General features: G+C 40.9%; 1 protein-coding gene across 1 annotated transcript in view; it reads right to left on the bottom strand.

Annotated features, from left to right (window-relative positions):
* Window positions 1–939: 939 nt before the first annotated feature.
* The window catches only part of LOC142095500 (uncharacterized), a 66,767-nt gene continuing 54,658 nt past the window's right edge, over window positions 940–13,048 (bottom strand). The window contains 4 exon segments of the mRNA XM_075178445.1: window positions 940–3,821; window positions 9,155–9,233; window positions 9,331–9,522; window positions 9,706–9,806. Of these exon segments, the coding sequence (XP_075034546.1) occupies window positions 2,524–3,821; window positions 9,155–9,233; window positions 9,331–9,522; window positions 9,706–9,806 (1,670 nt within the window). The 3' untranslated portion in view covers window positions 940–2,523.

The raw sequence follows: 13,048 nt of genomic DNA, 5'->3' as shown, positions 1-13,048 counted from the left end.
CAAATCTGCAGGGTCTCTAGTAAAATAGTAAGACACAGCTGCTTTAAATCATATGACAGGGAAAAATGAATTTACTTTTGTTTGAAGGAGATTGTAATCCCTTTTATATCTTTCTTATTATCTCTTAAATCCATATATATCACACCAGGGTTTACTTCAGAGTAGGCACTGGTGATTCAGTCTATAATTCAGTTATAATTGGGATCATGCTGCACATATATATTGGGAGATGAGTGAGAATACAGTCTGTTTGATTACACAGACCTGTTTCCTGTTGTGTAGATAGTTGTCAGCTCTAATCTGACTAACTAGTGTCAATATTCAAGTTTTTGCAATTACTGTGTTCTAGCTGGCAACACACCTCAGCTCTCTGTAGCAGTCTGACTCTCATCAGCAACAATGGCCTGACTTTTACGCACAACATCCAGAAAAACATGTCTCTTCTCATGTTTCTTTAGCACTCACCCACTCTCTGAGGCTCCTCCTCTCAACAGTCTCTGCCTCAAAAACACTGGAACTTTCCAGCAGCCTCACATCCTAAATTTTCCCTGGGTCCTAGAGTCTCTCCTGCATGACTATATGACACTATACTTTTCCACAGGATCCTAGTGCCCCGCAGTTTCTGGGTGTTACATGATTATGAACTAAACACCATCCCCTTCATTTAGAAAGTTGAAGATTGCCAGTCAAGAATGTGATATCATTTGATGCTGTACTCCAGCATAATTATGATGTTGGAGCCGAAAAATTTAGATTTCCCAACATTACATGCAGGTGGAGGGACTCTTCTATATGTAGTTTATTTAATGATTAATGATTGGTCAACCTGAATGACAAACGACGACGTTCCTGACATCAGTCATTATTAAAGTGTTCCGTGATGGAACTAACATAACTGTCAGAGCAGATAGAACACACATAGATATGAAAAACACATCATACAAGTAACTATTTTTATTTATACAGACACATTATATGTAATGCTTAATAAGGTTCATAATCAAGGCTAATGCAGATATTCTACAGCTATAAAAAAATAATATAAAGTGGTGCTGACGTTATATTGACAAATAACTGAGTTCAGGAGGAAAGTTCTGCCAAGCTGCATGGGACATTTTTATTGAATCAGCTATATTTAAAGGATAATTCCATGTTGTCAGAGTGAGGGCCCAAATAAAATATTAAATTGTTAAATATGAATGTGATTTCCCCCCATTGTTTAAAGACATTTGGTTTGTCAGCCCAGGGGGAAGGTAATTAGGTTAAGCTTTGATCTTCTATCAGGAAACTCACTTAACATATACAGATCACAGCCATGTGTACCCTCTGATCATTCATCACCTTTCCTACTTAGAGTAGATTAATTAAGGCATTGTAAAAACAAATTAGCCCACGAGGTGTAAATTAGTGAACCTTTTAGGAGAACGCAAAAGATAAAGGCTTCCTATGTATGAAGTAAATATTAACTTCAAAGAACATGCCTTCATATATCATATTTTGGGAAATCAGTGTGCCACTCTGTAGTTAGGGGTAAAAAACGCACAATAGGTTGTTAAGTATAGATACCAACTGCAGAGAAAAACCACAGTTGTCACATATCTTTCAAAATTATATTTGATGTTGTTGCAATTCCATCATATTTCATATGTAAGTGTGTGGGAGGTTATGACTGATTTATTTATGGGGGAGTTATATCTCTGGTATATGTCCAAGAAAAGTTATGGAAAGTCAAAACTTTTTGTCAATTTTTGGACAAACTACAGTTAACAGCCAGGGGACATTTCCACCCCCACATTAGCATATACACTGCCCCTCTGAATGCCCTCCTAGTGATACCCGCTTAAATACCCTGTGTGAGAGGGCAGATTGTCAGCTCTTGGGACTCAATCTAATTGAAGGACTGTCCATTTCATTCTTATTTGTCCCAGGCATACAGTTTATGATACATAAGTTTTATTCTCTGTCATATCATCCCATTTGTTTCTATAACTGCTTTGCAGTCATTGTTGTGTCATTATATGTTCTCTTTTTATTATATCTAAATGCCCTGTACCTTTGTATATTAAAACTAAAATTTAATAAGTTTTGTCCTTGATAGTCTAACAAACCTATTAGCCTTTTATGAAGAGTATTGCTTCACCATGTTAACCCATTGAAAGTGTGAATTGTTAATCCATTTGACTAACAAGCCTACTGTGTGCCAATATGTACACTTTTGTAACAGAGTTTTGATGTATTAATCCTTTTGATTACTGGTGTGTGCGTTCCTAACCTGTGTGTAACAAGGTATGAAGCAGCAAGTCTATTACTCAGGCTAGCCAAACTAAATAATATTACTCCACAAGAGTCCAGCCAGTGCTGTAACTTCTTAACTAAAGCACATAGAAACCATGTTGTATTTGGAAATATGTACATTTGGACCTAATTCATTTATTAGAAGCCACTTGATTGAGAATAAAGATATGATTTAACAGAAGTAACATAGGATGTTATACTATATGTACCTATTAAGAAAATACAATTTTACATGTGAGTTTTGACATGTGCTGATAGAGCTCCTTTACGCACAAAACATTCCCCACATTCAGAGCATAAATACGGTTTTTCTCCTGTGTGAAGTCTCTGATGTATTACCAGATCGGACCTTCTACTAAAACATTTTACACATTCAGAGCAAGAATACGGTTTCACTCCAGAGTGAAGTTTCTGATGTCGAAGAAGATGTGTCTTAGTTTTAAAACACTTCCCACAATCGGAGCAAGAATACGGTTTGTCCCCTGTGTGAAATCTCTGATGTCGAAGAAGATGTGAATTAGTTTTAAAACATTTCCCACAATCGGAGCATGAATACGGTTTCTCTCCTGCATGAATTTTCTGATGTCGAACAAGATCTAATTTAACGCCAAAACATTTCCCACATTCAGAGCAAGAATATGGTTTCTCTCCTGTGTGAGTTTTCTGATGCATAACCAGATAGTACCGATTAATAAAACATTCTCCACATTCAGAGCATAAATAGGTTTTTTCTCCTGTGTGAATTCTCTGATGTATAACCAGATCGGACCTCCTACTAAAACATTTTTCACATTCAGAGCAAGAATACGGTTTCTCTCCAGAGTGAATTCTCTCATGTCGAAGAAGATGTGACTTAGTTTTAAAACATTTCCCACAATCGGAGCAAGAATATGGTTTGTCCCCTGTGTGAATTCTTTGTGGTACAACAAGCTTTCCATTATTATCAAAACATTTTCTACATTCAGAGCAAATATATGATTTATCTTCTGTTTGACTTCCCTGATGTCTAACAAGATCTGGGTTATTATGAGTAGATTGTGCATGTTCAGTGGGTGTATAAATATCAGTGTCTGTGAGATTTCCATGTTCACTTGAGTCCGATTCCGCCTTAATAAGAATAGCAGTATATTGTGTATGATCTGTGGGTGTATAAATGTCAGTGTCTGTGAGGTTTCCTTGTTCACTTGACCCTGATTCCTCCTTAATAATAATAGTAGTATATTGTGTATGATCTGTGGGTTTATAAATGTCAGTGTCTGTGAGGTTTCCCCCATCACATGAGACTGATTCCTCCTTAATATGAGTAGATGTATATTGTGTATGATCTGTGGGTGTATAAATGTCAGTGACTGTGAGGTTTCCTCCATCACATGATACTGATTCCCCCTTAATATCAGTAGATGTATATTGTGTATGATCTGTGGGTGTATAAATGTCAGTGTCTGTGAGGTTTCCTCCATCACATGAGACTGATTCCTCCTTAATATGAGTAGATGAACATTCAGCTGCAGTATCGTTAGGTAGACCTGTTAGAAAAAAATTAAGGTAAGATATTGAAGAATCACTTTGCCCTCAAAGTGTATTGTCATTCACAATGTCAATATTTTTATGTTATACGTATACATATATAAGACAGCGCTTTTGAAAGGTTTATATCCTCAGGGAGGCACAAATAAAATATTAAAAAGAATAGCTCTGAATTGTCTTAGTTTTCTCATAGTCATGGGTTACCATATTGGAAGGATTTATTGTGAGCTAAACTTAATGTGGGCCAGTAAAGAAGTAGTTAATCTAATTTGAATAACCTCTTCCCTCGGCCAGGTGCTCTAGCCTGTACCTGTGTCCTGCCTGTTGTACGGAAAGGTTACTAACACCTACAGGAGATGACTGTCTACAGGATCTCATGAGACAATCTTCTTAACAAGTCTGTGCTAACTCAAATCCCAAATTTCCCTTTTGCCTCAATTTATATAACTCTATTAATCATATCCATGGGATAGTTGTAGTTGAAGGTATTAGGTTAGTACAAAAGGGAAAGTCAGTTTCCTCTCAGTGACATCACAGAAGGGGAAGAGTGTGGACTTAATAAGCCTCTGAATGTCACAGCAAATAGTCATTTTCTTGGGATTCCATTGAATTGAAGGACTTGTCCATCTCCTTCTGCCTTGTCCCAGGCATACAAATTATACTGCATAACTGTTTTATTTCTGTACTGTTGTCCCTTTATTTTGCAACTATATTGCACTTACATTTTCTTTATATCCAATGTCCTCTACCTTTTTATATTAAGTCTATAATTTAATAGCTTTTGCCCTTGATACTGAATACATAAAACTTTTTATGAAATGAAAAACTGCTTGTCCATGTTAACCCTGTGAATGCTGGTGTATGAAGTGTTAACCCTTTTGTCTAACAAGGTGTGATGTAAAGGGTTAACAGGATTGTGTGTGTGTCTTATGCAAGCCCCCTCCGGTCTTTAAAGATAACATTCACACAATGATCCCTGTTAGTACAAGGACATTTCTATATGTCCAGGACTGGTTTTATCTAGTCTCTGGGGGAGAAGGGGATGGATTCAGAAGTTTAATAGGCAGCTGATAGCCACATAGTGGGAGCTTCAATTGGAACATCGTCTGGAAAGATGTGTCCAACAAACTATCCTGAGTGCTATGAAAGCAACGGGGCTCCTCAGATCAAGACATTATTCAGCAGTCAAATTGAATTCCACAGCTAAGTATCTTTTGCTTTCAAATGTGTCTTTTATATTAAACATTTGTATTATCCATTTTTACAACTGTTGCCTGTCAATCATTGTAATGTCACACCAGAACATAAGAGTTAATGTCCATCCTGTGACATTTGGTACCAGAATTGGGATGTGGCATTGCAATTAATGACAGATAAAATTCTTACTATTGAAACTGTGTTTAATATACTGCTTAGCATTTGTGCTGTGTTAGGGGTGGTTTATTTTGTATAAACTGCGTAAAGGTATTCAGGTGGGAGTTCAGAGCACAATGTCAACTGCTGGACACTCAAGTGATAGCCTTTCTGCAAGAACGTGAACAGGACAAAAGGTCATCTTATCCATCACAACGAATAAAAGTTTCTGGGGGTCCAGATAAACACCATACAGAACACAATAACTCTGTCAATGGAAAGCTGCATCAAAATCCAGTCTCTGGCATATCAGCAACAGAATGTTTTCCTCCACCATAGGGATAATCAGCGGGGCAAAGTGACACATGCAGAGCCTCCACATGGAACTTCTCACCCAGTGGGATCACAAGCAGATCTCTCTGAATCATGCCGTCACAACCACCTGGATGTCTCTCAGCTGAGGGTAAAGCCCAAAATTAAAGACAAGAGGAATGTCACTTTTAGAGCTGGAGTGCATAATATCCAAAGCAGACTCCAGTGTCACAGGCTGGGCAGCCCACCGTCGGGAACAGATAGCACAAGGGGAAAAAAATTCATATGTCTTAGAAATGAAAGCAGTGTGGAAGGCAGTTCCGCACTTTCACCTTCAAATAAGCCCACCTGGGTTATGTCTTCAATCTATTTCCACTTATTACCTGCATTCTAAAAAGGAACAGAAAAGAGAAGGCAGAAGTGACAGCAATCCTTCTGTTTGGGCCACAGCATCTGTGGTTTCCTATAGCCCGGGAGAAGCTCCGGGAGCAACCATGACCTCTGCCTCTTTGGCCTATACCAAGGATCAATTCTTTATCCAAATCCTGAGCGATTATCTATAGTGGCATGAAGATTGAGCGAGAATTACTCAGGCATAAGGGAATCTCACAGCAAGTGATCCACACACTTTCACAAGCAGGAAAAAAAAAGGAACTTTTCAAAAATCTATTACACAGCTTGGAGGAAATGTATCACATTGTGTGACTCTAAGTTCAATGCAACTACAGCAACTATTCCACAGATCCGTGACCTACTTCAGGATGGATTCAGTAAAGGTCTGTCCTATTCTCACTTCTCCAAAGATGGATGGATGATACCCTGTTTGTTGGACTTTATCCATAAGTAAAAGGGTTTCTCACTCATTCCCTTTCAATGGTACAATTTTACTTTATCCTCTTTGTCTTAATGATGGCTTTGATTGCAATGTGTTTTGTATAGGTTTTATGTGTACTGTTGTGTAAACCTTGTGGATTACGGTGAAGCTGACCCATGTCATTTGCCTTAATTGAGACACCAGTGATTTCCATATTTATATACCCTGGAATGGGAATGGAATATTGAATGTTCCACGAGTGGCCTGAGAAACATGAAATACGTAGCAGGGGAACCTCAAGGGTCAATACATACTTTATTATTGTTGTGTTGCTGTAAGTGCATCTTTTATCTTGCTATTAAACATTTTGACTACACTTGATGTATACGAGTTTGTTATTCTCAATGCTCTGCCTGCATATAAATATAAACCTATAAGCGAAGTAAAAACTATAACTCTTTACTCATTATGTCTCTGTGTGATGATATTTCATGGTTGTACAGCTGAAGTTAAACTGAACTTTCATTTGTAACAGGGTTCTCCTCACAGCGGAGTCTAAGTTCTGCTCTGGTGATGATGTGTGCAATATACATAAACTGGACACTGACTACACGTGCTATTGCCCTCTTTACTATACTTTTATTACCTTTATTCTTGGTGCTCTTTGTGACATCATGTACAAATATTATCCCTCCTTCACACCCCCTCTCCCTGGCAATCCTGTGTAGCAATATAACTATTTACACTGTCCCTGTCTGATACTGCCTGATTCTTCTCTCACTATCCAAACCCTCTACTTTCTTCACTCTAATACCACACATCTTTCTATGTCACAACCCCTCCATGCATACATTATCCCAGAATCCTCAGACACCACCCCCCACCCCTCCAACATCTCAACTCAACCCACTTCTTCACTGTTTACTCACATTACAACCCTTCTGATCCATTTGTGCCTTCAAAATTCTCTACTCCCTCCATCCTTCTCTCTCTCCAGTCTATACAAGCTGGAACACCCCCCTCACAGCCACATATCACCTTCCCTGGTCCTCTTCCTCAACCACCTCCTATCCTCCTCCTGTCTGCTGGCAACATCTCCTCCAACCCTGAGCCCCACATCCACTGTTCACCAGTGCTCCTCTTATCACACCACGTAGATCCAACCCTTCCAACCTCATTCACATCTCTCCACTTCCCTCTCTCCTCGTTTCCTGCCCACTCAGAAACGCTAATTAATTCAGCCTCCCTGGCATGAGTGAAACTTGGCTCTCCACCTCCGACACTGCTTCTCCTGCAGCTTTTTTCTCTGGAGGTCTCCATCTTACCCACACTCCTCAATCCGATGGCCTCCGAGATGGTACAGAAAGCTACTTACTCTCCCTTGCTGCAATTTTATAGTCATTCCCCTGGAACTCTCCCTCATCTTTGGTTCATACCATCCGTCTCTTCTCTGATACACATTTATGTCAGTCATCTATCAACCCCCTGGGCCCAGTCTCTCAATTTCTTGTCAACTGTGCAGCCTGGCTCTTCCGATGGACAGACACACTCACCTTCGTTTTTGAAGATGTCACCATCCCCATTGACAACCCTACCAACACTGCCGCCTCTAAACTCCTCTTGCTTACTTCATCATTTGGTCTCTCCTAGTGGACAACATTTCTCATCTATTGCAATGAATGCTTATGGCCCTGTTCTTGGCACTCTGCTTTTCTCTCTTGACGTCTCTACACTAAGTGAACTTATACACTCCTCTACCACCTCTATGCAAACAACACTCAAATCTACCTCTGCTCCTCTGACCTCTTTTCTTTTTATCACGTGTGTCCTACAGCCTGTCTAAAATCTCTACACAGATGTTCTTAAACTATTTAAAGCTTGACATATCCCAAACTGAGCTCATCATCTGCCCTCCCACCAGTGTCATTATCCTCCTTCTAATCTTCCTTGCCGTTGACAACAACAAGCTCTCCTCAGTCTCTCTTGCCGCCGACTTTTATGTAACTCGACCCCACCCTTAACTTCACTACAAACATCCAGTCCCTTGAATGGTAATGTCTCCAGAATATGCATTTCTCTCTCTACCCGAACCTTCATTCATTCTCTCGTTATCTCCAGCAACCTTCTCCTATCTGGCCTTCCCCTCGTCAATCTATCATTGCTCCAATCCGTCTTAGATGCTGATCTTCCTCTCTCATCATTCCACATGCACTGCACTACTCTACTAATCCCTACACTGGCTCCCCATGTCCTCCCGAATGCAATCAAAGCTACTTACTGTTACCTTCAAAGATTTCACCAACATCTCCCCTTCATACATCTGTGACCACGTCATGAAGTACTCTCCCCCACAACTTCTTAGATCTACCGCTAATCTGCACCTTACTTCCTCTTTAAAAACCACCTCTCACTCCTGCCTACAAGACTTCTTCAATAACCCTTCCCCCTTATGGAACTACCTACCGCACCTGACCAGACTGTCCTTAAACCATCAATCACTCTCAAACCCACCTCCTCACTACAGCCTGCCCCAACCCCACCAGATACTACTCTCTCTGCGCACTACCAGCTACCATACAGTCCTGTCCCTCTAGATCCTAATGTCTTAGCATTACCTGTTCACTATATATTGTAATCTCTAACGCGCTACCCTCTATCTTATGTCTGCACATTCTCTATCAACATAATTAGTTCTGTTTCTATGTATGATTTATTTTTATATGGTTTGTTATATTGACCTCCTGGCACTGCAGAGTTTTGTGGCGTCTTACACATTAATGATGATGATACTGTACACACGTGTTCAATGCATCTACTATACAAAAACACAACCATGCTTCAATCTATTCTTACCCAGTGATGTGAGGGGCCGGCGATTCTCCATCATCACGTCCTTGCACGGACCCTTGTGTCCTTCTAAATACTCCCACTCCTGCATGAATGGAGAAATAGATAGTGACATCCTCACACACACAATGACACAGTCATCATCCAGTCATAGACCCTGTTGTCCCATTCCCTGCAGTCACCTCTCCAGTCAGCAGCTGAATGATCTTGTTGGTGAGTTCCAGGATCTTCTGATCATTGTCTCTCTTATGTATCAGTGACTGAGGTGGAGGCACCGTGATGGGGCTCTGGGTCCTGCTCCATCCCATTGACAAACTGGAACATATGCCAGGGGTCACATGCTCACCAGATGACTTCTTCACTACTGTGTAATCCTGTATTTTGAGAGAGACAATAATAAATATGACAATCTCCTCTACAGTCTTTTCTGTCTTATTAAGAGAGATAAGAATGATAATACTGTGATGTTCCTAGAATCCTTCAACTCTCCAATCAGCTTCCTGTTTTGTTAATAAGGTTAAGAGTGACGTCACTGTGACATTCCCAAAATCCCTCACCTCTCCAGTCAGCAGGTAGATAATTTCCACGGTGAAATTTAATATTTTTTCAGTCACATGACTCCTGTTCTTGTCCAATCTCAGATGATCCATTGAGGAATCTTAGATCGGCTTCTTGCCTTTTTCACCTCGGTCAACCTGGAAATAGGAAGAACAGAAAAGAATTGTAAAACCTAACAACAGGGAAGAGGATATTCCATATAGAATTTATAGATTATGTCAATGTAAAAACTAATAAGAAATAGGAGTCATAACTCAAGTTAAAAAGCGCTCTAATGAAGCAACAGTAGATTACAGAACTGTTGTGGAAGGTGTGGTCTGTGTTAGTTGCAAATCCTGCTCGTCTCCAGAACAGAGTGGGGAAGCATTTCTGGTATCATATAGTGTTAGTTGACTCCCTCCAGCCAAATCTGTGAGATTAAAATTGAAATCTCCTTTATTAGATGAAATGCAGAGAGTATCAGGGAGTCACTAAAGTAAAAACCGGAGAAAGGAAGTCTCAACTCCAACTCCTGGCCCATCATACAGCAGTGCCAGTGCCGGACGTGAGGTAATTCTGGGCTATTCCAACAACGGACCCACTGGACAGTGGCGCCAGGACCGGACATGAGGTAATCCAGGTAACACAAACAACTGGCGCATCATGGAGATAATCAGGAAATCCAACTGTGCAGGAACAATCAGAGTTGAATTCTGGGGTCATCTCTCGGGGAGGGAAAACACTGGTAGGTTATCCCAAACGAACTTGTTATAGTCCAAATGGGACATGAAAATAACTGTATTCAGTAGAGAGGACCTTTTATATGCAACTTTAAATCCTCCTCATGGCGAACACGATTGCTCCTTAATATCAAGCTCCTCACATATAAAGACCGTGATACTATATGACATACTAACATTTAATTTGCTTATATGCTGACTAAAGAGGTTCAGAAACACACAAGTATTCTTCAGTAAACCACCAACTCAAGGATATCACTCACAAGTACTCTATATACCCTGTACTTAAAAATTGTGTTTACGTTTGATGGCAAAACCCCTCAATTCCAGGCTGTTCACTTGTAAAAAGAATACTGGGGAGCTCTAGGAAATCTCAGCTGATATCTTATAAAGCTATCTCAGTTTGCATATGGTTATATATGTGTTATCTGCTTTCCTGGTCAATGTCCTCAACTTATGTCTACACATGGTACATGTTTTCTATATGCACTCCCCAGGCTTATATTAGATTTGCAGAGGGTCCACTGTTTTCCTGTTATTTCCTTTCCCAGATTGTTCCTAGTGCATGATGGGATGTGTTCAACATATTCGGTCAAAAGTACCGAAAAAGACCTCCGATCCACCTCATTCATAACTTAATGATTACTTGACGTGGGGATGATACACAATCCCGGCATTCACATGTTGCCTCAATCATAGTGGTTGGATCTACCTGTTTTCTTCATTAACCTACTATTAATCTGCTGTAGGACAATATTTCGGGTGATTTTAGTGGCATAGCGACAACCCAATTACTGTACATAGTGCTCATCGTGAGCGCTAGGTACAGCTCAGTGGAGAAGTGGACGTTCCCATATTGATCGCAGGAAATCCTGTGACATAGAAGGGTTGATGTCATCAAGAATTTTCTATGTGTAGGAAAGGTCAGGAACCTGCAAGGAAGATCTATCTCAGATATCCGCTGCCTGCCAGCACTGACAGGTACAGTGTAACCTGCATCCAACAGTGGCTGCATAACATCTGCTTTTAGATCCAGGCTACACTGATTTCTCCAATGTTGATAAGAGGGGAGACCAGAGACAGTTTCCATGGCCCCCTCTCATCAACTGGTGCTGGGTCAGGTATTATACACAGGTCCTGCTACCACTGTCTGGGATCCTGGTGCTGGGTGAGGTGTCATCCTTCCACTAGTGTCCATGATCCTGGTGTCCTGACACTGGAACAGGTATTATACACAAGCCCTGACACTGCTGTCTTGGTGCTGGAACAAGTATTATATTATAGCCAGGCCCTGGCGCTCTGTGTGGCCCTGGTGCAGGGCCAAGTATACACAATACCAGACACAAGTCTACAGTATCCTGGTGTCCTGACACTGGAACAGGTATTATGCATGTGGTGCTGTATGAGTTATTATATTTAGAACCTGGTGCTGGGTCTGGTATTATACAGAATAGCAGCTTGGAGCCAGTAATGGGGGAGGAATAACCCTCCACCCCCCCTATATATTATAGACAAAGTCACATGACAGCCTGCAGCCACCTCTTTGAATATTTATTACAACTCATTAATATTCATGAGCCCAACTCACCTGCAGCACTTTCTCCCTCTCACTCACACACAGACAGGAAGTCACTAGCTGCCATCTATCACTTCCGGGGTCACCTGTACACGGCTTCCTGGTTGTAAGCTACAACTGATTACCCGACAGAGTATTACATGTCACGTCCGGGTTTTGCGTTCCACCAGTACTTCCGGGGTATGCGGTCCACCTGAACTTCCGGGTTCTGCGTTCCACCAGTACTTCTGGGGTCTGCGGTCCACCTGAACTTCCGGGTTCTGCGTTCCACCAGTACTTCTGGGGTCTGCGTTCCACCTGTACTTCCGTGTTCTGCGTTCCACCAATACTTCTGGGTTCTGTGGTCTATAATGATTTGTTGGGTTGCCTCCATGCAGTTTCCATTCCATGGTCCACACAGTATCCTTTATACTATCCACAGATATTCCTCCATCACTAAGATATCCACAGACTGTAATTCCCCCTATACTATCTACAGACATTACTGCATCAATAATAATCTATACAGACATTACTGCATCAATAATAATCTATCTACAGATATTACTGCATCAATAATAATCTATCTACAGATATTACTCCATTACTGAGTTATCTACAGACATCACACCCTCTATACTATCTACAGACAGTGCTCCCCTATACTATCTACAGACAGTGCTCTGCCCTATACTACATACAGACATCACTCCCCCTATATTATCTACATAAATTATTGCATCACCAAGCTATCTGTATATGGTGTGTCCCCCCCTCCCCCCCATACTATCTACAGCCAATGTTCCATCTGTAAACCACCTACAACCAACAACCTACACTATAGACATTGCTCCATCATTAGGCTGCCTACAGCAATACTCCCAAGAACAGGAGTGTTATTGTTACTATGCTCTCTTAGAGGGCAGACTGTGCTGCATTACACCAGGCACATGAATACAAGCACTCAGTGCTCACCTGGACATAACAGACCAATAGAAAAGATGAGGTCAGCAAGAAGAATAAGCACAAACTCTACTGTATGAACCGTCTCCACTTTACGTTGTACAT

This window comes from Mixophyes fleayi, chromosome 6, assembly GCF_038048845.1.
Source record: "Mixophyes fleayi isolate aMixFle1 chromosome 6, aMixFle1.hap1, whole genome shotgun sequence".
Classification (NCBI taxonomy): Eukaryota; Metazoa; Chordata; class Amphibia; order Anura; family Limnodynastidae; genus Mixophyes; species Mixophyes fleayi.
Note: the sequence above shows the minus strand (reverse complement) of the source record. Positions and strands in the feature narration are given on the sequence as shown.